Source organism: Polyodon spathula, chromosome 29 (genome assembly GCF_017654505.1).
Source record: "Polyodon spathula isolate WHYD16114869_AA chromosome 29, ASM1765450v1, whole genome shotgun sequence".
In the NCBI taxonomy this organism is placed as follows: domain Eukaryota; kingdom Metazoa; phylum Chordata; class Actinopteri; order Acipenseriformes; family Polyodontidae; genus Polyodon; species Polyodon spathula.
Genome location: NC_054562.1, coordinates 3,290,056 through 3,316,505, shown reverse-complemented (window position 1 = coordinate 3,316,505; position 26,450 = coordinate 3,290,056). Strand labels below are relative to the sequence as shown.

Sequence of the window (26,450 nt, the reverse complement as noted above, 5' to 3'; positions counted from 1 at the left end):
AAAACCAGTACAAACAACGTGAACCAGTACAAACTACATGAACCAGTATATCCTTCTAACCCAGAGATGCCAACTTATGAAAGTAGAAAACAGTAGCGTAAATATAGTAGCACATAGTAGCAGATTATTATTATTTTTTTTTAAGGCCAGGGGATGCTAGCCCTATAAATTAAAAGGTTCTTAAATGATTACAGCACGAGTTTGGAATCTTATTTCCATGTTTTTCCAGAACTGGTAAACGTCGCATTTCATTCATTGAACTGACCATTTTGTTTGTGCTACACAGTTGTCTTCAAGCAGCAGAATGGCCTCAATAACATTGCTTTCTCAGCTATGCCAAGATTCTATGCGTGATTTGGGTCAAAGACACGACGGGCATTGAAACATGCGGTTGCAGGTTGACAAAATCGGGCAGTAGAGTTGCACTGCATTTATGTTTAAATCAATTGACAGCACTGAGAAAAATCCACAGCGCGAATGGCTACATTGCAAAGTAAAGCAGCCAAGCCAGTTCAGCATCACTAGCTAAACTGGGAAGGCGTTTTCTTTTTTTTTTTTTTTGGTTAAGGTGGAATTTCAAGTTGTGTTGGTAAAGTTCAAAGCTCTCTACTAAAATCACAGAATCCATGTCCACCGTGACTTAATCACAACCTTACTGACAAGCAACCAAGTTAACGTGCGATTGCACTATGTAACACAATTATTGTTCCTGGGTAGTAAGTGTTATTTCCTAATTGCTTATGCCTCAAAAGTATAGAAAATGGCTATTATTCCCCACAAACTTTGCTTTTGTGACCAGGACAGTGATATTTCAAAATATCACTATTTCCAATGGGAAAACGGGCAAATGTGTGTCTTTTCGTTCACATAAAGTCAGAAAAAAACAACATATGAATCCAAATTAACATGTATTTATACTAAAGTAATACAAAAATGACTACAAAAGGTTTAGAAGCAAGTAGTTTTTTGAGATTTACGATTATACTGTATTTATAATGATAGTAGGGCGACATTGAGCAGCGGTTTCTGAAGGACCCCTAAACTCGTTACTAAGCAACCCTGCTCGCAGTTTTTAGTATAACAGTTAAAATACCAAAATAAAGTGATAACAGGAAAACAGATACGTGGTATTGAAATATTTTATAAACGTTCAGGCAGTATCCATCACTTCTTTATTTAACATAAATCGTAGTATTACACCCCTTCGCTGTAGTGCCGTAGCAGAACCTCCACAATAGCAGCTGCTACGGCCAAATCGTAACCCCTTCTCTCCACCCCCTCTTCCCACGCTCCCCTCCCCTCCCTCTTTCACTAATTTTTCCTTCTCTCTCCCTCCCCTATCCCTTCTTACTTCCCCCCATCATTCCCTTCCCCTATCCCTTCTTACTTCCCCTCCCCTATCACTCCCTTCCCCTCTCCCCATCCCTCCACAGATAAGCCCCATGTTTATAATCTCAGTGCTTGCTCTCTTACCTGAGCAGGTGATGTGGGCGGGGATGATGGCATCACTGCGCAGCCCCAGGAAGTTGCATCGATACGCTTCCTCATACTGCAGGCTGTATGGGATGGAGCGCACGCAGCCAACAGGGAGCAGGGTCTGATGGGATAGAGGAGGACCACTCAGTCAGGCAGGGGCTGCTCCAACTGATTATTCGTAACAAGCTCTCTACAGTCAGTGGGTACCCCTCTATTAGAATAACTACAGGATCGATCAGGGGTACCCCTCTATTAGAATAACTACAGGATCGATCAGGGGTACCCCTCTATTAGAATAACTACAGGATCAATCAGGGGTACCCCTCTATTAGAATAACTACAGGATTGCAGGTTTCATATAGAAGTGCAGTGGTGGTTCTGATCCAGGAACATGTCAGTGACATTGTAGAGCATTAATAAATAGTTTACAAACACTCCCAGCAGTGTAAAAATATACAGCTCAGAATCAACCTGTTCACAGAGCAGTAGACAATATTAAACACAGGGTTTAGTAATATTCTTTTAAAGTGGAGACTTTTAGTATTCCTGCACCCAGTCATTAATATTAATTAGTATACTTTATCCTCTCATTAATACTAAATATGTATCTCTGTACCCCTCATTAATATTCAGTCCCTGTCCCACACCTCATTAATATTCAGTATTGTTTGCACAGCTGACCTTGAGCATGTTGAATGCTGATTGGATGAGATGAAGGTCCGCCCCCCTCCAGATTACCTGGTTTCCCATCAGCACGTGCCAGGCAAGCGAGCGGAACTCGGAGGCGCCAAGGACCTGTCACCGAATACAGAGAGGGAGACAGAACAGAGTGAGAGGAGAGGAGAGAGGGAAGGAACAGTGAGAAAAAAGAAATAGGAGAGAATGGAGTGAGAGGATAGAGAGGGAAGAAAGGAGAGAGACAAGATAGAGGAGAAAAAAGAGGAGGTACCTGTCTCATGTGTCTCAGTGAAGTGAACCTCCCTCCTCCTCTCTCCTCTCTCCTCACTCTGTCACTCCACTCCAACAGGGGGGATGGGTCTGCCTCTAGGAGGCTCTCAGATTGGCTCTCCCCAGGCTGGGAGGACACACCTCCCTCTGCTCCCCCCAAGCCAATCAGCTCCTCCTCTTGCTCTTAAAAAAAAAAAAAAAGACAAAAAAGTGAGACAGACAGACACAGTGAAACAGACACATACATACAGAAATACAAAGAAAGACAGACACACAAACACAGACAGAAAGCGAGACACCCACACACTGTGAAACACAGTCTCGCACCTGCTCTCCTCTCCATCATCACCAGGGTATCCTCAGTCGGCGCTCCCTCCAGCAGCTTCTCAGTAAGACGAGACCCACAAGCCTTCAGCAGCCTGGAGAGATGTGAACAGGGGAGATAAGTGCTTACTAGGGGCTAGTACATGAGAGGGAGAGAGAGAGAGGTACGGGACAATAAGCATGCTTAACCTGCTTTCACTGTGCTTTATTACACTTTACTGTGCTTTTGCTACGGGACACTTTTATAAGGGTTAGTTCATCATGGTTTAACTTGCTGGGCTGTGACTGAGAGCTAGTGCTTTGCTGTCAGAGCGAGTGTGATGATGGGGGAGATGTGATGATGGAGGGGGTGTGATGATGATGGTGATGATGCAGGGAGTGTGATGATTGGGGTTTGAAGATGGTGATGATGGAGTGGGTGTGATGATGAAGGGAGTGTGATGATGGGGGTGTGAAGATGGTGATGATGAAGGGGGTGTGATGATGATGGTGATGATGGAGGGAGTCTGATGGTGATGGTGATGATGGAGGGAGTGTGATGGTGATGATGGATGTTGTGTGATGGAGGGAGTGTGATGATGATGGCGATGATGGAGGGGGAGTAATGGTGATGGTGATGATGGAGGGGGTGTGATGGTGATGGTGATGATGGAGGGGGTGTGATGGTGGTGATGGAGGGGGTGTGATGGTGATGATGGAGGGGGTGTGATGATGGAGGGGGTGTGATGGTGATGATGGAGGGGGTGTGATGGTGATGTGATGATGATGGTGATGATAGAGGGGGTGTGATGGTGATGATGGAGGGGGTGTGATGATGGATGGGGTGTGTTACCAGGAGAAGGAGGAGTGCAGCGCCCCCCACAGGCCGCTCTCGTGGGTCAGGGAGGGGAGAGATCGAGCCGCGTTGCCGCTGCGCTGGTGAGGAAAGACCCCGGGAGTGAAAACAGTGTTGATCCTAAGAGAGCGCTGAGGACACACACACTGCTCACTGTCAAACACCTGGTAGAGGAGAGGAGAGACAGCTTAATAACATTACACACACAGAGGAGAGAGAGAGACAGCTTAACAACATTACACACACAGAGGAGAGACACAGCTTAATAACATTACACACACAGAGGAGAGACACAGCTTAATAACATTATACACAGAGAGAGACACAGCTTAATAACATTACACACACACACAGAGGAGAGAGAGACACAGCTTAATAACATTACACGCACAGAGGAGAGAGAGAGGGAGCTTAATAACATTACACACACAGAAAAGAGAAACAGCTTAATACCATTACACACACATGGAGAGAGACAAGCTTAGGGGCATTACAGAACAGAAAATAGGAGACACTTTTTTACACAGGAGAGAGGAGAGAGAGAGAGAGAGAGAATCAACTCCCCAGCTTAATAACAGTACACACTGACACACTGGAGACACAGTCCCGATAACATACACACCATGAAACTGCTCACTCTATACTCTCCCTTCTGACAGACAGACTCCACCCCCCCTTCCCCCTGAGTCCGATACGCTCAATAACTTGTAATTGAGAAGGACCTCAGCAAGTTCATCACAATCTGACAAGATGTTCTATAGATATATGCAAATATGTAAGTGTGACAGACAGCGCCTCCACACACCCCCAGATTCTGATACCCTTAACACAAATATTATCCCAGTTTGAACAGAAGAGATGTATTGTAAGACCTCTACTCTGCACTTTATTAAATGAATGCATGTTTATGTTATTATGTTTTGAATTTCTCTCTCCTCTCTCACCCGCAGGGCTTTCCTCTGCAGTCCCTCTATGATGGTTCTGACTCGTTCTAGAAGGAACGGCCAGGAGTTGATGAGGTAGATCCGATCCATGGTGACCAGGACCAGACTGTACCAGCGCTGGAACCCACGGGCTCGACTGTCCTTGATGAAGAAGGTGTGGCTGAACACGAAGCCATGCTGCTCGTCCCCGAAGAAGATTGGCCCCTCCCTGCCCGGGCACACCTGAGAGATGGAACATACCAAATCAGAGAGGACAGAGAGACACACATAAACACACCCTCCCAGCCCGGGCACACCTGAGAGAGGGAACATACCGAATCAGAGAGGAGAGACAGGCGCACACCCTCCCTGCCCAGGCACACATGAGAGAGCAAGAACATCCGAATTAGAGAGGATAGAGAGAGGCAGAGACAGACACACACCCTCACAGCCTGGGCACACCTGAGAGAGAGAACATACCGAACTAGAGAGGATAGGGGAGTGTCACAAAGACGGCCGGAGAGGTGGAGTTTGGTGGAGCCGAGAGAATGGTCTCACTCAGCATTTAGTGAATGAACAGACAGACAAAAAATAAACAGTTGCAATAAACAAAAACAGGGCACGGCACATTTGCCAAAATAAACAGACAAACAAAATGGACTAACACTAAACAAAACACGGTGAGCAGATATTTTACTTCTATTATTTATGATCACAATTATTACCTCTGTCTCCTATCCCGTTCTCCACTCACCGAGCACACAACCCCGAGTGTGTGAAAACATGCTGCTTTTATGCAGCTGTACCGAGACTCGACTGCTAATCAATCATTCAATTGGAGTCTCGGTACAACTGCACGTGAATTAATAAAGTGCAATTCCCCGTGCTCACATATTATTACTTTTTACTTGCACATGAAGTGCTGTGCAATCCTCGTGCCTAAATACAAATATACATTTTAAACACTTGTGTTACACAGACCCGTTTATATACAGTGTACCAATGACCATACAACAACACTAACACACAACACAAAATACACACGGGGTGGGCACTTTGCCACAGGGAGATACTGAAAATAAATTATACAAACACAGACAGAAAAACTCTGAGGGGAGTAGATTTATACTGAATTATCATCAAATCAAATTGAATTTATATAGGGGCTTTCATACAAATCTCAAAGCACTGTACAAGACAGTAGCCCCAAAAAACTATTATTCATCATTGCATAATTCATCCGATTTCTTTTCCTGTTCATTTGATTTATTTTCTTCTTTTTTTTTAATTAATGATATTAACTGTAATTTATTACATTTATTTTTTAGGGTTATATATATGTATTTTTCACTCTCCCAATTTCTCTCGTGAATTGACAACGATTTGTTTTCTTGGCGAAGGTGGTTTTTCGATTTATACTTTTTTTCTCCTTTCCCCGTATCCTAAAAACGACTTGATTGGAGTTTTTGGTTTGAATTTATTTTTCTTTTGCTCCATTTATAAAAAATAAAAATAAAAAAATTCCAAGAAAACCTTTATAGTATGTAAAAAATATAATGCATTGCAATTATGAAAACGACTTGGCTTTGACATTTCTTGTGTGTTTTTATTGAATTATCTCTTCTCCCCTCATAACACATATAATTGTACAGGACATAATTTTATTATCAAATTTAAAAAATATATATAAATTCTACCATGACTCACCAAAAAACTTTTATAATTGACAGATTTTATTATCTCATTGTATATTTCAGATCAGAATTTTTTTCCTGTTCTACAATTTGATTTATTTTTTTTGGAAAAAAAAAAAAAAAAAATTCCCGTATTAAATTCCGGTGGCGGATATATTTTATTCACATCTCCCCATTTTTCTCTAGGATTCCACAGTAATTATTATGAGTTTTTGGGGGGTGGTTTTTCGATTTATACTGTATAGCTCTAAAAAAAAACCCAAAAAAACAAAAACAATCCCAAAAAAATGATTTGTTGGAGTTATTGGATCGATTTTATTTTACATTGAAATTGTGATAAACGACTTGGCTTTAAAATGTATTTGTGTTTTTTTTATTGAATTATCCTCTCACAACACACACTGCGTTTGTACAAGGTAGCATTTTTTTTTTATAATTGTGCAGTGCAGAGACTGCAGCATTTTGTACAAGTTGAAGGCGAGAAATAATGTCAGTTTAGTCCCAATGAAAAGACCACTGCAACAGTCAACTCTAGATATAAAAGCATGCATTAACCCTCTGCGGTCCATTTACTCAGCGACTGTCAGTCATGTCGGGACCAATTTATTTTCACACGCGCTGTTTAAAAGTTTCACAGTAAAACAGGTTTAAAGGCCCTGCATATCAGCAGGACACTCAGTGCTGTATCTCCAGCCCCACTCCTTGTTCGTTGTATTTATCACATCTCTCTTAATAGACATGCATACTGACAAATCATCTCCTGATCACTCGTGTTATCACCAAACTCCTCAATAATGCTATTAATAGAACATGGCATACTGAAAATCATCTTCCATGATCACTGTGTTATCACCAAACTCCTCAATAATGCTATCCAAACTATAACATCCCAAAAAGCTTGGCAAATGTCTGTGATATTCTTTGAGTGCTAGATGCAGAAGCAGCTATCTTGTTAGTTTGTGTCTGTGGTGAAGGGACTATGTGTACTCCTCAGATCCATCTCTTTTTTTTTTTGGTCTTATTGGACTTCATACGGTCTCACTGAGCTGAAAGAAAAGTTGAATGCAAACTGTGCAAGTGACTGTTGATGTCTCATGGAGGCACATCCAATCCCCGGGGTCACTTGACAAGCGTAAGTTCATATTATTATCAGTATTATTATTAATACTTTAGTAGTAAAATGTGACTGTGACATAACCTGCTTGGAATACTTTGTAAACACTTTGTTTTCCCTCAGTCCGCTGCAGCTGGTGCTGCTGCAATGCAAGCTTACTGTACACATCCCAAGCAGCATCAACTACGTGTAAATAAACGTGTATTTTTAAATTATAAAAACATAATTACTGTTATATAAAACGTATTTTTAAACTACATGTGAATGTTTTATTCCATTTATATGGATTACCTGTAAAATAATAGGATTTTCAACCAAATATAAACAAGCAGCTATGATGACATCACCAGTAAATTATGCAAATTAGTACCATCGAAGGTTTCGAACTTCCTTCGGTAATGTGTTCCAAACCGTCAAAGGTTAAAATGTACCCTTCACTGCAGCCCTAATTATATATAGAGTGGCTTGCGAAAGTATTGACTCCCCTTGGCATTTTTCCTATTTTGTTGCCTTACAACCTGGAATTAAAATTGATTTTTTGGGTGTTTGTATCATTTGATTTAATAACATGCCTACCACTTTGAAGATGCAAAATATTTTTTATTGTGAAACAAACAAGAAATAAGACAAAAAAACAGAAAACTTGAGTGTGCATAAGATGATTTATTCCGTTTAATTGTTTTATTTGTGCTCTGTGAGCAAGTGTTTATTTTTGTTCAAATATTTTATTTATTTATTTTTGTTAATTAATAAAACGGCGCATGTGCCACTGCACCGTACCTCTATTCTGGTAAAAATAAATAAGGAATAATAAATCAGGAAAAATAAATAAATAAAAACTATGTTAGTTCTGTTGCTGGAAAGACACTCCGGGTATATTTCTAGAGAGCAATCAAGTTTCTGAAAATGGAATTGCGGAAGTCTAGCAAGACTCCACACTGTCCCTACACAAAAACATTTTAAAAAACATCCTCCGCCCCGCCCCTATCACTACTGATCCGACAATGTGAGCAGAGACAAGACTCCACACTGTCCACAGCATCCTCCGCCCCGCCCCTATCACTACTGATCCGACAATGTGAGCGGAGACAAGACTCCACACTGTCCACAGCATCCTCCGCCCCGCCCCTATCACTACTGATCCGACAATGTGAGCGGAGACAGGATTCCACACTGTCCACAGCATCCTCCGCCCCGCCCCTATCACTACTGATCCGACAATGTGAGCGGAGACAAGACTCCACACTGTCCACAGCATCCTCCGCCCCGCCCCTATCACTACTGATCCGACAATGTGAGCGGAGACAAGACTCCACACTGTCCACAGCATCCTCCGCCCCGCCCCTATCACTACTGATCCGACAATGTGAGCAGAGACAAGACTCCACACTGTCCACAGCATCCTCCGCCCCGCCCCTATCACTACTGATCCGACAATGTGAGCAGAGACAAGACTCCACACTGTCCACAGCATCCTCCGCCCCGCCCCTATCACTACTGATCCGACAATGTGAGCGGAGACAAGACTCCACACTGTCCACAGCATCCTCCGCCCCGCCCCTATCACTACTGATCCGACAATGTGAGCAGAGACAAGACTCCACACTGTCCACAGCATCCTCCGCCCCGCCCCTATCACTACTGATCCGACAATGTGAGCAGAGACAAGACTCCACACTGTCCACAGCATCCTCCGCCCCGCCCCTATCACTACTGATCCGACAATGTGAGCAGAGACAAGACTCCACACTGTCCACAGCATCCTCCGCCCCGCCCCTATCACTACTGATCCGACAATGTGAGCGGAGACAGGATTCCACACTGTCCACAGCATCCTCCGCCCCGCCCCTATCACTACTGATCCGACAATGTGAGCGGAGACAAGACTCCACACTGTCCACAGCATCCTCCGCCCCGCCCCTATCACTACTGATCCGACAATGTGAGCGGAGACAAGACTCCACACTGTCCACAGCATCCTCCGCCCCGCCCCTATCACTACTGATCCGACAATGTGAGCAGAGACAAGACTCCACACTGTCCACAGCATCCTCCGCCCAGCCCCTATCACTACTGATCCGACAATGTGAGCAGAGACAAGACTCCACACTGTCCACAGCATCCTCCGCCCCGCCCCTATCACTACTGATCCGACAATGTGAGCGGAGACAGGATTCCACACTGTCCACAGCATCCTCCGCCCCGCCCCTATCACTACTGATCCGACAATGTGAGCGGAGACAAGACTCCACACTGTCCACAGCACCCTCCGCCCCGCCCCTATCACTACTGATCCGACAATGTGAGCAGAGACAAGACTCCACACTGTCCACAGCATCCTCCGCCCCGCCCCTATCACTACTGATCCGACAATGTGAGCGGAGACAGGATTCCACACTGTCCACAGCATCCTCCGCCCCGCCCCTATCACTACTGATCCGACAATGTGAGCGGAGACAGGATTCCACACTGTCCACAGCATCCTCCGCCCCGCCCCTATCACTACTGATCCGACAATGTGAGCGGAGACAAGACTCCACACTGTCCACAGCATCCTCCGCCCCGCCCCTATCACTACTGATCCGACAATGTGAGCGGAGACAAGACTCCACACTGTCCACAGCATCCTCCGCCCCGCCCCTATCACTACTGATCCGACAATGTGAGCAGAGACAAGACTCCACACTGTCCACAGCATCCTCCGCCCCGCCCCTATCACTACTGATCCGACAATGTGAGCAGAGACAAGACTCCACACTGTCCACAGCATCCTCCGCCCCGCCCCTATCACTACTGATCCGACAATGTGAGCGGAGACAAGACTCCACACTGTCCACAGCATCCTCCGCCCCGCCCCTATCACTACTGATCCGACAATGTGAGCAGAGACAGGACTCCACACTGTCCACAGCATCCTCCGCCCCGCCCCTATCACTACTGATCCGACAATGTGAGCAGAGACAAGACTCCACACTGTCCACAGCATCCTCCGCCCCGCCCCTATCACTACTGATCCGACAATGTGAGCAGAGACAAGACTCCACACTGTCCACAGCATCCTCCGCCCCGCCCCTATCACTACTGATCCGACAATGTGAGCAGAGACAAGACTCCACACTGTCCACAGCATCCTCCGCCCCGCCCCTATCACTACTGATCCGACAATGTGAGCAGAGACAAGATTCCACACTGTCCACAGCATCCTCCGCCCCGCCCCTATCACTACTGATCCGACAATGTGAGCGGAGACAGGATTCCACACTGTCCACAGCATCCTCCGCCCCGCCCCTATCACTACTGATCCGACAATGTGAGCGGAGACAGGATTCCACACTGTCCACAGCATCCTCCGCCCCGCCCCTATCACTACTGATCCGACAATGTGAGCGGAGACAGGATTCCACACTGTCCACAGCATCCTCCGCCCCGCCCCTATCACTACTGATCCGACAATGTGAGCGGAGACAGGATTCCACACTGTCCACAGCATCCTCCGCCCCGCCCCTATCACTACTGATCCGACAATGTGAGCGGAGACAGGATTCCACACTGTCCACAGCATCCTCCGCCCCGCCCCTATCACTACTGATCCGACAATGTGAGCAGAGACAAGACTCCACACTGTCCACAGCATCCTCCGCCCCGCCCCTATCACTACTGATCCGACAATGTGAGCAGAGACAAGACTCCACACTGTCCACAGCATCCTCCGCCCCGCCCCTATCACTACTGATCCGACAATGTGAGCAGAGACAAGACTCCACACTGTCCACAGCATCCTCCGCCCCGCCCCTATCACTACTGATCCGACAATGTGAGCAGAGACAAGACTCCACACTGTCCACAGCATCCTCCGCCCCGCCCCTATCACTACTGATCCGACAATGTGAGCAGAGACAAGACTCCACACTGTCCACAGCATCCTCCGCCCCGCCCCTATCACTACTGATCCGACAATGTGAGCAGAGACAAGACTCCACACTGTCCACAGCATCCTCCGCCCCGCCCCTATCACTACTGATCCGACAATGTGAGCAGAGACAAGACTCCACACTGTCCACAGCATCCTCCGCTCCGCCCCTATCACTACTGATCCGACAATGTGAGCGGAGACAGGATTCCACACTGTCCACAGCATCCTCTGCTCCCCTCTTTCATTCATTCCACTCCACTGCTTGCGATTCCTGCTCCGCTCTTTCACTTGATTCCAAGACTCCACACTGCTTGCAGATTCCCACTTCACTATTGATCCACTGTGGCAGAAAAAAATACACACGCTCTGCTCCGCTCACATGGTATTAAAAAACATATATCATAAAAAATAAATAAACTAGTTGTTTTTCCCCCACTGTGTTGCTAATTGCAGATGAAAAGATGTAATGTATGTCCAGAAAGGAATACTATTTAATTGTCTTTATTCTAATCACATACATTGACCCAAGTAAAAAAAAAAATATCCCCAGCTATGATCAGCAAAGAAAAAAGCCAACATAAAGTGCTCAGAAAAGTTACCTAATTGAATTAAATGATGCTTTCTCAATATAACTGACTGGTTCTGAAAAAAGCATACATTGAAAATAAAGTGAAAGTTAGGAAATATCATCTTGCAATGAACAGGTTCCTACGATACTGTGCATGGTGTTCTCATCTATTTCAAACTTTGCATCTGATTCATATCAAATTAGCTTCATACTGGGCTTGTTTGTATCTGAATATCTCACAGGGAGCTCAAAGCAACCGACAAACAGTGAGTCTCAGCGGAGCTAACAGACCACCCTGGCTCCAGGAGAGCCTATGGCAAGGGGTATTAGTTAAGTTTTTTTGTAAATGTGATACAGCTTTCTTAATACATGAACCTGACATTTGAATGCAACAATCTTGTAAAGTTACAAAACAAAACCACTATAGTTGCTAAGGTATTATAGGAGCAGAAAAAAATGTTGTGTAATTTATAAAAGATTCTACTTTGTGGTCATGCGTGTACTTGTTGGGGTGTTTAAAAAACACAGGAAGTACTGTTTAGAAGCATTCAAGACAAACTTTCCCTGGCAAAACATTGAATGATTTGTTTTCTTTTGATTTTAGTGTTTTATAACCTAGTTTGCTATTTACCAGATTTACAGGTTTTTTAGATTTAAACACTATATTAAAAAAAAATATATAATAGAAAAAACAGAAAAAAACATTTTGTCTTTTCCAAATTTAACGGACCCTACTGTAAATACTGCATGCAATTTGGTAGAAACAGTAAAAAATGCTGAGAAACTTTTACACAAAGGTTTACACAAGCCCTTTAAAAAACGGGTTCAGCAATAACAAAACTGAGAGAACATCAAGAAAAAAACAGAATTCCATATAGCAGCAGAAATAGTGGCAATGATTTCTGTGATACAACAAACTGAAACACCTGTACATCAGGAGCTGGATTCAGCAAACTGAAACACCTGTCCATCAGGAGCTGGATTCAGCAAACTGAAACACCTGTACATCAGGAGCTGGATTCAGCAAACTGAAACACCTGTACATCAGGAGCTGGATTCAGCAAACTGAAACACCTGTACATCAGGAGCTGGATTCAGCAAACTGAAACACCTGCACATCAGGAGCTGGATTCAGCAAACTGAAACACCTGTACATCAGGAGCTGGATTCAGCAAACTGAAACACCTGTACATAAGAACATAAGAAAGTTTACAAACGAGAGGAGGCCATTCGGACCTTGTTGCTCGTTTGGTTGTTAGTAGCTTATTGATCCCAGAATCTCATCAAGCAGCTTCTTGAAGATCCCAGAGTGTCAGCTTCAACAACATTACTGGGGAGTTGATTCCAGACCCTCACGATTCTCTGTGTAAAAAAGTGCCTCCTATTTTCTGTTCTGAATGCCTCTTTGTCTAATCTCCATTTGTAACCCCTGATCCTTGTTTCTTTTTTCAGGTTGAAAAAGTCCCTTGGGTCAACATTGTCAATACCTTTTAGAATTTTGAATGCTGAATTAGGTTGCCGCGTAGTCTTCTTTGTTCAAGACTGAACAGATTCAATTATTTTAGCCTGTCTGCACATGACATGCCTTTTAAACCTGGAATAATTCTGGTCGCTCTTCTTTGCACTCTTTCTAGAGCAGCAATATCTTTTTTGTAGCGAGGTGACCAGAACTGAACACAATATTCAAGATGAGGTCTTACTAATGCATTGTACAGTTTTAAAATTACTTCCCTTGATTTAAATTCAACACTTTTCACAATGTGTCCGAGCATCTTGTTGGCCTTTTTAATAGCTTCCCCACATTGTCTAGATGAAAATATTTCTGAGTCAACAAAATCTCCTAGGTCTTTTTCATAGATTCCTTCTCCAATTTCAGTATCTCCCATATGATATTTATAATGTACATTTTTATTTCCTGCATGCAGTACCTTACACTTTTCTCATTTGCCATGTGTCTGCCCAGTTCTGAATCTTGTCTAGATCATTTTGAATGACCTTTGCTGCTGCAACAGTGTTTGCCTCTCCTCCTATTTTTGTGTCGTCTGCGAATTTAACAAGTTTGCTTACTATACCAGAATCTAAATCATTAATGTAGATTACGAATAGCAGAGGACCTAATACTGATCCCTTTGGTACACTCCATTCTGAGGTTTTTCCTCTAATCAGTACTTTCTGTTTTCTACATGTTAACCGCTCCCTAATCCATGTACATGTGTTTCTTTGAATCCCTACTACGTTCAGTTTGAGAATTAATCTCTTGTGCGGGACTTTGTCAAAAGCTTTCTGGAAATCTAAATAAACCATACCATATGCTTTGCAATTATCCATTATCAATGTTGCAGCCTCAAAAAAATCAAGCAAGTTAGTTAGACACGATCTCCCTTTCCTAAAACCATGCTGACTGTCTCCCAGGACCCTGTTACCACATAGGTAATTTTCCATTTTGGATCTTACTATAGTTTCCATAAGTTTGCATATAACAGAAGTCAGACTTACTGGTCTGTAGTTACCTGGTTCAGTTTTGTTTCCCTTTTTGTGGATCGGTATTACGTTTGCAATTTTCCAGTCTGTCGGTACCACCCCTTTGTCAAGAGACTGCTGCATGATCTTGGTTAGCGGTTTGTAAATAACTTCTTTCATTTCTTTGAGTACTACTGGAAGGATCTCATCCGGCCCAGGGGATTTGTTTATTTTAAGAGCTCCTAGTCCCTTTAACACTTCTGCCTCAGTTATGATAAAGTTTTTTAAAACTGGATAGAAACTGGATGACATGTGGAGCATGTTGTCCGTATCTTCCTTTGTAAAAATAAATAATTTAATATATTTGCTATTTTTTTCTTCATCTATGATTTTGCCATTTGTATTTCTTAGACATTTAACCTCCTCTTTGAATGTTCTCTTGCTGTTGTAATATTGGAAAAACATTTGGGAATTGGTTTTAGCCCCCTTAGCAATGTTCATTTCTATTTCTCTCTTGGCCTTTCTAACTTCTTTTTTGACTTGCGTTTGCAGTTCTGTGTACTCTTTCTGCATACTTTCTTTTTGGTCCTTTTTTAATGCTCTGTAAGTGCCTTTTTTCGCTGAATATTTTTTTTAATTGATCTATTAAACCATTTTGGCAATTTAGTTTTACATTTAGATTTGTCTACTTTAGGGATGTAACTGTTTTGCACCTCTAGTACTACATTTTTGAAGAACAACCATCCTTTTTCTGTGGGTGTTTTCTTTATTTTACTCCAATCTGCTTCTGTTAGTCTCTGTTTCATGCCTTCATAGTTTGCTTTTCTAAAATTGTAAACCTTAGCTTTAGTCATTACTTTTGGGGTTTTAAAAAACACTTCAAATGAGACCATGTTGTGGTCTGAGTTTGCTAGTGGTTCTCTGACATCTGCTTTAGTTATTCTGTCTTCGTTATTTGAAAAGACTAAATCAAGGCATGCCTCCCCTCTAGTCGGTGCCTTGACAAATTGTGTTAGGAAGCAGTCATTTGTCATTTCAACCACTTCAATTTCATCCGTTGTACACCCCACCAGGTTTTCCCATTTTATATGGGGGAAGTTGAAATCCCCCCTTAGTATGGATTCTCCTTTGCTACATGCATTTCTAAGGTCATTGTATAACAGATTTTTTTTTTTTTTACATCAGGAGCTGGATTCAGCACTGAAACACCTGTACATCACGAGCTGGATTCAGCTTATAGAGAAAGAATGAAAGAAAGAAAAAAAAAGCCAGAAGCTATCTGATTAACTCAAAGTATTGCTCATTATAGTTGTACTCTTAGTGTGTTACTTAAATTTACTAGCAATGTGTTCCAAACTGCACTGCAAGGAACATTTCCTTAAAGTATGTCATACAAACATTTGTTGAAGTGAGGTGGGGTAATGGGAAACCGTTTGTGTATCTTGAAGAATTTAGTGAACCCGTCAAGCTACAAGGCTAGATCCGCCCCTGTTAATCACAGATTGATTGATTGTCTTCACTGTTAAATAAAACCAAAATCCTACAAGTTATATTCAACTTTTTTGCGTGTGTTTTTTGTGACGGGAAGGGGGCAAGTAGATTTTTCTAGCATTTTGTCCCTGGACAAGAAGTTTTTTTGCCATGTTCATGTATAGTTAATGTATAGAGGCTGTGTGGATGTGTAATTAATGTATAGAGGCTGTGTTGATGTATAGTCAGCTGTATTACCTCACAGCTCAGGCTGCGTACACACGCCTGCCTCACGATGCTGAAGAGCTGGGGGTGGGGGGGGTGCTGGTGACTCAGGTACTTGATGGACGTCTCGCTGTCGTGACTGATGAAGCCGGGGTGACCACAGGGGAGAGACCTGCACCCCTAAACACAGAGAGAGACTGATCACTGCATCCCTAAACATAGAGACACTGATCATTGCACCCCAAAACACAGAAACAGAGAGAGAGAGACAGACCACTGCGCCCCTAAACATAGAGACAGGGAGACTAATCACTGCACCCCTAAACAGAGAGACTGAAATACTACAAATATAACTGCTTATTTACATGATTTATACACTTTGGTAAATAAAGCTGACTTTTTAAATCACTGTTTCCCCAGTACAACAATCTCGCTCGGAACCTTTATTTTTGTATTGCTTCAACGTCCTGGCGAGGTCTCGTGTCAACATTTGTTTAACTTCTCTAGAACCTTCCAGACAGTCAGCGAGCCAGTCATGCAGAATGCAGTCAACCGGAACAAAACTGCTCACTGCATTATAATACACACCGGTGTCTGCAATTACCGGAATGTGTTGAGTGTTTTATACCATATTCTTGAAAATATGAATGTACAAACATTTTTATTTTGTCATATGCTGCCCCTTGTCTGTTGAGATCCAATGCAACTGATCTCCATCCTAATTTCAGATCCTGCAGCAGTGTGTTTAAAAGAACTATCACCCTGCATGGAAATTGATTGACCAGAGGTAATTCGCCCTTAGTCATGCAAAAGACCATTCTTACTGCATGGTCATGTGATCTTGTTCAGCCAATGACAGCACTTAATTTATCCAACCATTTTATAATTTTACTTATGTGAGGCTGCACAGTATATATAAGAAGTTGCTTCTCACCACACCCCTCAGTGCACTACAGATAATGCTTATAGTCTACTCTAGTGTCACCAATGAAGAAAAATTAGCAACTTTTCAGTTTTGTTGCTATGCTTTTAAAATTCTGTAAATATGGGCTAATTCCTTTTTTTGCGATTGTGGAACTACATTTTTCTGGATGGAAAAATATATAGATCATGTATAGATGTATAGCTACTCTGTGTTCCCATGGCTTTAGTTTACTACATTCCTTCAAAGATCAGACTCCTATAGAATGGAAGAGGATTCTATGCTGACCTCACACATGTCTGCCCTCTGAGGGGCAGGACTTCCTGTGGTGGTGGGTGTGGCCTGCTGTCCAAGGGCAGAGTCTCTGGCTCTCATGGTGATACCTCCATCTCCTGGCTCCTCCCCCTCAGTGTCTCCTTGTGAGAAGGAGAGGGCAGAGCTTCCCCTACCAGGCTCTGTCCCCTGTGCGCTGGCCCCTCCCCTGGCCTCCAGGGGAGTGGGGGAGTGCACAGCTTCTGTGCAGAAGAGGGTTCGAGGGCCATGGAGTTCACAGAAATGACAGAGCGCGACCAGAGCATTCATCACACCTGAGAGAGAGAGAGAGAGAGACTGATCACTGCACCCCTAAACACAGAGACAGACAGGGAGAGCAAGCGAGTGAGCGAGCGAGAGAGACTGATCACTGCACCCTTACAGAGAGAGAGAGAGAGAGAGAGAGAGAGAGAGAGAGAGAGAGAGAGAGAGAGAGAGAGAGAGAGAGGAAATCTTTTGTGACTTTTTTTGTTATATACTGTATTTACTCTAATTTAAGCTGCACTTTTGTGGCCAAAATGAAAGTTCCGTTTTGGGGGGAGAGGTTTTTAGTTTTTAGTTTGGGTCCCAGTTTACATCTGTGCATGTCAATTATTCTGGCTGGCACTGCTCACTACAGATATTAGTCTTGCTACAATACCAGTATATTAAAATGACTGCACAGTGAACTTCGTGAACATTTATTAATGCAGCTTTTACAAGAAAAGTAATTTTGCTTTCTGAAGAAAAGAGAAACTGCGGCATCTATGTGTCAGAAGATGGAGACACAATAGAAAGACTATGCAATACTGTAATATTACCAGTATAGTACTTGTTGAAATGATCAACGCGGGTCTGGCTTCAAAATGAACAATAATTTATTTATATCTTTCTTTCTCTATCTGGAGGAGCACAAGAAACAGGAACGCTAAGGTATGTACTGCTTAATGGCGGATTGTCCAACTTACTCACTGTTATTATGATCTGTGCCTGGTTTACTACAGGAACCCCACTAGTGTAAACTCCAAAGTCCTAATTCAAACCCAAAATGAGCTACACATTTCTGTCTTGCACTCAGTTTGCTTGCGAACGTGACAGAGTCATGTTGGCCAAATTAAACAAACGAGGACAATAAACAGACTGAAATAAAGTTCAAGGTAATTTACCCTTTCCCAGCTACCATACACTGCAATGACTGTCGTTCAATACTGAAAGTACTGTACATATTTTCTTTTCCCATTTGCATTTGTAACATAGTAAGTGACTTTCTCTGATGCTTTAATATACAGTAATAGTGTTCCCTGCCAGCACACTAAATTTAAAAAGTAATTTAACCGTTAATATTGTTTTTTTTTTTATTAAGAGTTAAAAATGACTTGCACTCAGGGTCTTTTTTTTTTTTTTTTTTTTTTTTTTTTGGTGTCCATATTTGGGGATGTGACTTGAACTCAGAGGCGACTTAAATTCAGCGTAAACATAGTATATTAAGAAAATATACATTTACTTTGGCATAAAAGAAAGAAAGAGGGGGGGGAGCAAGAGAGACATTCTGGGCAATATGCTAGACATACAAACAGGTCCTTTATTTATTCATTTCTGTTCAAAGTAGAGCTCCACATTTCTGTTCAATCTGACACAACAATATAATCCCTTCTTCTTGGTGTCTATGTTAGTTTACTACAATCTTTCAGTTTAGTTTCGTGGAAGCTGCAGACAGAGAGACCCTGATCCACAGTCCTATTTAGTTTGACATTCAAATAGAATCCCTCCTGTGGCTGTGTTCATTTACTACATTCTTCCAGAGGTTAGCCAAAAGAAAGAACCTCAGTGACAGTCCAGTTTGTTTCCATTCTCCCTCAATAGGGAGGGACACAAGCTTCCTCCCCCCTTGAAACCTGCACACAACATGTGTCACTCTGTGAGCCCAATATAATAGAACAGAATAGAACAGAACAGAACGGTAAGTTATTACCATAACCCTGGTTCCTTGAAAAGAGAATGACAACCATTACCGAATGGGAAAGAGCCTCTCTGACCGTCAACCTCTGAGCAAATATACAAAAGCTACCCTATCAGGACCCTGCTGTGAGGGGGAAGTCCCACCCACCTCCTGCTGAAGAGGGACGTCCTCACAGTAGCACATTGCCATTTTCTTTAGAAAACAGAGGTCAGTTGGGGACATGATCTCAAAAGGTAATGGTTGTCATTCTCTTTTCAGGGAACCAGGGTTATGGTAATAACCTAACATTCCCTTTCAATTCAAATGACAACCATTACCTAATGGGAACGCTGTACCAAAGCTGTCGTGGCTCCAGATTACCGACAGTACATCCCCACGGTGATAGCAACAGAGCTCACATGACGCCTAAAGACATGCCGCCTGCAAAACTCTAGAGCACAGAGAGGGTCTCGTTCGGTTTGTCACATCAAGGCGGTAAAAACGCACAAATGTCTGACTACCTGTCCATGAAGCAGCACTGCATAACTCATCTAAGGAGGCACCATGAAGGAAAGTCCACGAAGTTGCCTGGCCCCTGGTAGAATGGGCCGTAATGTCCCCCAGTAACAGGGAGTCCGTCTGTTCATACACCAAGCATATCGCATCTGTCACCCAGTGCGCTAGACGTTGCTTCGATAGGGCCTGACCTCTAGAGCGGGACCCGCAGCAGACAAACGGCTGGTTGGACTGTCTCCAGGAAGCCGTCCTATCCACATAAAAGCGCAGAGCCCGAACTGGGCATAGCAAGTGTTGTCTATGGTCCTCCTCTGACTTGTGCGGGGGAGGGCTGAAAGTTTCCAAAACCACTGGTTGGCTAATATGGAATGAGGATACCACCTTTGGCAAAAAGGATGGATTTGTTCTTAATGTTACCCGCAAGTCACTTCCAGTGAAAGCCATACATGTGTTATCGATGGACAGCGCATGAAGCTCACTTACTCGTCTGGCAGACTTAATGACTATTAAAAATGCCACTTTCAATGAAACAGGGCTCAGTTCTGCTGATGCCATGGGCTTGAATGGGGGACCTGTAAGAACCTGCAGTACCAGTTCTAGATCCCACTTGGGGACCATATTTTTCATGGGAGGACGAAGCCTCCGAGCTTCTTTAAGAAATTGCACTGCCAGGAAATGTGCCCCAGGGGACACTGATATTGCTGCCAGGTATGCCTTCAAAGTGGACACTGATTTTCCTGCGTCAAACAGGTGGTGTAAGAAGGTTAATATCATCTCAATAGGGTAGGTCACAGGGTCATGACCTTCGGCGATGCACCAGTCTTGGAAAACTTTCCATTTATATGAGTCCTGGGCTCTAGTGCTCGACGCACCAGCAGACTGTAGTGTTTCTACTGCTGCATCTGCCAAACCTCGTCTGAATAGACGGCTCCGTTCAATTGCCAGATCCAGAGCTGGAGCTGGCCTGGGTTCGAGTGCCACAATAGCCCCTCCGCTTGGCTCAGGAGGTCCTTGCGCAGCGGGAGCTGCCACGGCTGATCCAACAACATGTTGGAGAGGAGAGCAAACCAGGGGTGTCTCGGCCATCTGGGTGCAACCAGCAGAACCTGTGCTCTCTCCACCCTGATCCTCTCTAGTGTCAGGGTTATTAACAGTAGTGGAGGGAACGCAGGGGCTCTTCAGCATCATGTGGCCAAGGGTGAGCTAGCGCGTCTACTCCCTGGGGACCCCTGTCTCTCTCCATGGAGAACCATAGGGGGCAATGAGTGGACTGCCCTGATGGAACGCAAGTTTATGTGCGTCCAGGACAGGAGTCTGTGTGCTGCGTGGTGAAGGCCCGGTGAGCGCAGGTCGCTTGGTGATTTACGTAGGCTACCACTGTGGTATTGTCCGCCCGGACCAGCACGTTTGTACACTAACTGCTGGCGAAAATAGGATAACACCAGGCTCACTCCTTGCAGCTCTTGTGCATTTATGTGCGCTTGCTGCCAATGTCCCTTCCACTGACCTCTTATTCCTCTCCTGTTCCAGACCGCTCCCCAGCCCAGACTGGAGGTGTCTGTAGTGATCACTTCCCTTCTGTGAGGGGATCCGAGGGGAGATCCGAGGCGCAGATTGCCGGGAAGGAGCCACCACTCCAGTGTCTTCTAGCATTGCCTTGACACTCGCACCAGCCGGTACCGATCTCGGACCGGGTGCACCTTGAGTGTATTCACCCAGGCTTGAAGCGGGCGCATTCTCAGCAGCCCTAGTGGAAGGATTCTCGAGGAGGCTGCCATCAGCACCAACAACCTTTTATATAGTTTGACCTATAGGAGAGCATCCTCTCTGAACAGGGAGAGTGTGGTCTCCAACGACTGAATCCTGTCTTCCGACAGTGAGGCAAACATGCTCACAGAGTTCAGTTTGATCCCCAGGAAAACTGTGTACTGAGACAGTAAGAAGTTGCTCTTCTGTTGATGTATTGAGAGCCCTACCATTGCCACATGATCTATGACCTGTTTTGTGTGCGCATCTGCACGTGCTTTTAACTGCGCGCAAACCAACCAATCGTTCAGATAGTTTAGGATCCGAATACCCTGCAGCCTGAGTGGAGCTAGCGCTGCATCCATGTACTTTGAAAACATACGGGGTGGCAGCGAGAGGCCAAATGGCAGCACGCAATATTCGTATGCGTGGCCTTGAAAGGCGAAGCGCAGATATTTTCTGTGTGCGGGACGGATCGGGACATGAAAATAGGCGTCTTGCAGGTCGATCGATGTGAACCAGTCGCCCAGTTGGATGAATTGGAGGATACGTTGTGCTGTCAACATGTTGAACTTCCTCTGCTTGAGGAACAAGTTGAGGACCCTGAGGTCCAGAATTGGTCTGAAACCGCCGTCCTTTTTGGGCAGCAGAAAGTACCTGGAATAAAAACCCCTGAGGGCATCATTTGGACTTACCAAGCGTACAGCATTCTTCCTTTGAAGACTGGCGATCTCTTTTTGAAGGAGAATCACCCTCAATGTTTCAACGGTGGTGAAGAGCAAACCCTTGAAGGGTGGTGGACCTATGTGGAATTGTAGAGACTATCTGTGCCTCATAGTCGATAGCACGAAGGAGTCCTGGGTGCACCCCTCAGGGGTGGTTTCCCTTAGGCTTGGGAGGGGGAGGACCTTTCTTTGGCCCCGGCCTCGGTCTCCAGCCGGAGAACCGGTTACCCCTGGTCTGCAGTGGTCCCCTGCCGCTGGCCCTGCCTCTGCCTCTGCCTGATTTTCTACTCTGGGGTGGAGGGCGATGTTCAGACTGTAAGCTGGAAGGCTACAGAACTTTGAGGCGACCTTCGTGGCCTTGTGGGACCTCTCAAGGCTCACATTAATGGTCGCCCCAAAAGTCTGCCCCGGTGTAATGGGGCATCCAGCAGAACCACCTTCTCGGTCTCTACGATGTTAGCTTGCGTCAGCCACAAATGCCGGTGAGCGGCCACCATCGCCGCCAGCGACCTCCCTGATGCCTGAGCTAACTCCCCTATTAGGTCAGTCATCACCTTAGCCACTGCCTGGAGCTCCCCTGTGTCTGCCTCCGTAGCTCTGTCCTGCAGCCTCTCCTCCAACTGGCTCTGGTAGAGCACCAGTATAGCCATGGCGTTTGCTGCTCACACGGACAGCGGTGCCGACGCATATGCCTTTTTTAGCATTGCGTCTGTTGTTCCGCAGGGCTTTGATGGGCATGTTGGGTCCTTATCCCCCTTGGTGAAGGTGGAACCTTACACCAGCACCGTGACTGTGTCCTCGATGGTGGAGAATGCGCCTAGGCCTGCTTCTTGGGTTCCTGCAGTTTGCAGCAGAGACTCAGCTGTTCTGGAGGTTGAGGGTGCAGATGCTGGATTGTTCCAGGAGGAGCGCACCAAATCCAGGAAGTCCTGGCATAAGGGGAGGGCGTGCTGTGGATGCCCTCTCTGCTGGAGGAAGCGGTTCCCTTTTCCCTCCTTTTCTGCAGGCCATGGGACGTCCGTGGCTGCAGCTGCCCGCTGCATTAGTGCCCGGACAAGCGCGGCAAGGTGCTCCCCACTGTGGCCTGCCCGACGGAGGTGGCTGGGTCCGACATGTCCGATCTGGATGCCGTGAAGGACAGCTCGTCTGGGCTAGGCGGTCTAGGCAGAGGGGACGGGGAACGAGACTGTGGGGGCTGGGGCTGCCCGGTGGTAGGGGGCAACCTGCCCTGGGATTTTAATAGGGTCTCCAGCACAGTTTGCTGAGCCCTCACAGTCTCTGTCAGCTCTCGACAGAGATGGTACCTGCGCGGCGACCGTCTGTCCCCTGGTGAGCGTCCCCTTGAGCGGCACCGCCTCGGCGGTGACCATCTCGCCTCCCCTGAGAGGTGCCTGCGCCCTGTCAACAGAGTGTACACCATGGGACTGATTCACCTGCCATAGCACTGTCAAGAGAGTGTACACCATGGGACTGATTCACCTGCCATAGCACTGTCAATACAGTGTACACCATGGGACTGATTCACCTGCCATAGCACTGTCAATACAGTGTACACTGTGGGACTGATTCACCTGCCATAGCACTGTCAATACAGTGTAAACTGTGGGACTGATTCACCTGCCATAGGTGGAACTAGAGGCTGATTCACCTGCCATTAGCGATGTCAATACTGTACTGTCAATACAGTGTACACCATGGGACTGATTCACCTGCCATAGCACTGTCAATACAGTGTACACCGTGGGACTGATTCACCTGCCATAGCACTGTCAATAGAGTGTACACTGTGGGACTGATTCACCTGCCATAGCACTGTCAATAGAGTGTACACCATGGGACTGATTCACCTGCCATAGCACTGTCAATACAGTGTACACCATGGGACTGATTCACCTGCCATAGCACTGTCAATAGCAGTGTACACTGTGGGACTGATTCACCTGCCATAGCACTGTCAATAGAGTGTACACCATGGGACTGATTCACCTGCCATAGCACTGTCAATAGAGTGTACACCATGGGACTGATTCACCTGCCATAGCACTGTCAATAGCACACCATGGGACTGATTCACCTGCCATAGCACTGTCAATACAGTGTACACCATGGGACTGATTCACCTGCCATAGCACTGTCAATAGCAGTGTACACCATGGGACTGATTCACCTGCCATAGCACTGTCAATACAGTGTACACCGTGGGACTGATTCACCTGCCATAGTACTGTCAATAGAGTGTATACTGTGGGACTGATTCACCTGCCATAGCACTGTCAATACAGTGTACACCATGGGACTGATTCACCTGCCATAGCACTGTCAATACAGTGTACACCATGGGACTGATTCACCTGCCATAGTACTGTCAATAGAGTGTACACTGTGGGACTGATTCATCTGCCATAGCACTGTCAATAGAGTGTACACCATGGGACTGATTCACCTGCACTGTCAATCCTCCAGTCCAGTTCTTATTTATGCACTTGGGTAAGAGATACACATTCTTAAAATTAAAAAAAGGATACCACCTGCTTCAAAAACAAATCAAGTGTGGGCCAGGACAGTGCAGCTGAGCACAGGGTTACAGGGCAGCGGAGCACAGGGTTACAGGGCAGCGGAGCACAGGGTTAAGCAGACAGGGCAGCGGAGCACAGGGTTACAGGGCAGCGGAGCACAGGGTTACAGGGCAGCGGAGCACAGGGTTACAGGGCAGCGGAGCACAGGGTTAAGCAGACAGGGCAGCGGAGCACAGGGTTACAGGGCAGCGGAGCACAGGGTTAAGCAGACAGGGCAGCGGAGCACAGGGTTACAGGGCAGCGGAGCACAGGGTTAAGCAGACAGGGCAGCGGAGCACAGGGTTAAGCAGACAGGGCAGCGGAGCACAGGGTTACAGGGCAGCGGAGCACAGGGTTAAGCAGACAGGGCAGGCTCTTCAGCATGACGGAATTTGTTAGAGAGATTTTGCGAGACATAATGAAACATATACAGATTTACAAATTGCATATTTTAAAGTTAACATTTGAATGATTCTCCGAGAGGGGCATGTCCCAGACCCCCGTGGAAGCAGGTCGCAGTAGTCCCACACTGTCTCTGCTTGCTCTTAATGCCATACAAGTGTGGCTGTTTTCAACTCTCATATGCCGGAGGGTATCATTATTTAGGATTTATAATTATACAATTATTTCTGATACACAACTAACATATGTACCGTACCGCATCACATGATCTTCACAAGATCAAAAACTGAAACTTTTCACTTACTGCTTCTCCGCCGTACTGTATGAAGCGTAACCAAAACGGGTATCGGACAGATATATTAAATGGCTGTCGATTTCTAATTAAAAGCTCGACACTCGCAGGTTTGCCAATAACTTCAGCAAGTTATATTTCTGTCAATTTTTCACTGAATATTTTCTTCGTACTTCCTCGGCTTGTTGTCATTTTCCGAGCAGGCCTCAGACCACCCCGTCACATGACTGGGGTTTGTCAGCCTCGTACTACGTAATAGTTTGTGAATAAATCGATGTATTATCTGAAAACAAAGCTGAAGTTTCAAAAACATAAATAACTGATAGCAATAATTTTAAGGTCTGCTGCTCATTTTATTGTATAATAGGTACATTTTTTTATTGTTTAATAAATAAACCATTTCACTCACAGAATGGGGGGGGGGGTATTTCTAATTTGTATAGGGTTACATAGAAAACGTAATTTAAAATTTAAATAATTTTCATAGAAATATATAGGATGAGTACGATATGTGATGCGATTTCGCTGGTGTTTAGTTGTTTTCATAACCGTAACACGAAATGCAATTTATTTTTGACACATGATAAAAACAACCCCCTTCGATTGCTGGAGAATGGAACACTCCGGTATAGTTCTCAATTTAGGCTATATCTTCTTAGTGTAGCTGCGGGGGAAGGCGGAGAGGAATTAAGCATTTGTTTTAAATAATTTTGCGAAAGTGTGTGCTGTGGACAGCGTAGTACGCTTTGTTGCTAGATACGCAAACATGACGACAAGCGCCACAACAGATGTACCAAATGATCCCAGTGGACGCCTTGTGCAACTCGTGATGAGACTCGCCGTCAAAGGTCTGAAGCTTGAGTTTCCAGCTAGTCAAAACTAAACACACCACAGCACGACACGCGAGGGGGGAGATAATACATACAATTAAAACCTTTTTAATTTTAATTTATTTGTGTAGGATATAAAAAAATAGATTGAATTACTTGCCATACCACTGTCAATAGAGTGTACACCATGGGGCTGATTCACCTGCCATAGCACTGTCAATACAGTGTACACCATGGGACTGATTAACCTGCCATACCACTGTCAATAGCACAGCATGGGAC

General features: G+C 45.0%; 1 protein-coding gene across 1 annotated transcript in view; it reads right to left on the bottom strand.

The window, feature by feature from the left end:
* Positions 1 to 25,582, bottom strand: part of flcn (folliculin) — a 29,207-nt gene extending 3,625 nt beyond the window's left edge. Inside the window, exons 1-9 of the mRNA XM_041232291.1 lie at positions 25,351 to 25,582; positions 17,161 to 17,459; positions 15,984 to 16,130; positions 4,528 to 4,749; positions 3,581 to 3,747; positions 2,752 to 2,843; positions 2,426 to 2,607; positions 2,158 to 2,271; positions 1,474 to 1,597 (exon numbers count right to left, since the gene is read on the bottom strand). Coding sequence (XP_041088225.1) covers positions 1,474 to 1,597; positions 2,158 to 2,271; positions 2,426 to 2,607; positions 2,752 to 2,843; positions 3,581 to 3,747; positions 4,528 to 4,749; positions 15,984 to 16,130; positions 17,161 to 17,454 — 1,342 coding nt within the window. The 5' untranslated portion in view covers positions 17,455 to 17,459; positions 25,351 to 25,582. The remainder of the gene's footprint in view (positions 1 to 1,473; positions 1,598 to 2,157; positions 2,272 to 2,425; positions 2,608 to 2,751; positions 2,844 to 3,580; positions 3,748 to 4,527; positions 4,750 to 15,983; positions 16,131 to 17,160; positions 17,460 to 25,350) is intronic.
* Between the last annotated feature and the right edge of the window lie 868 nt (positions 25,583 to 26,450).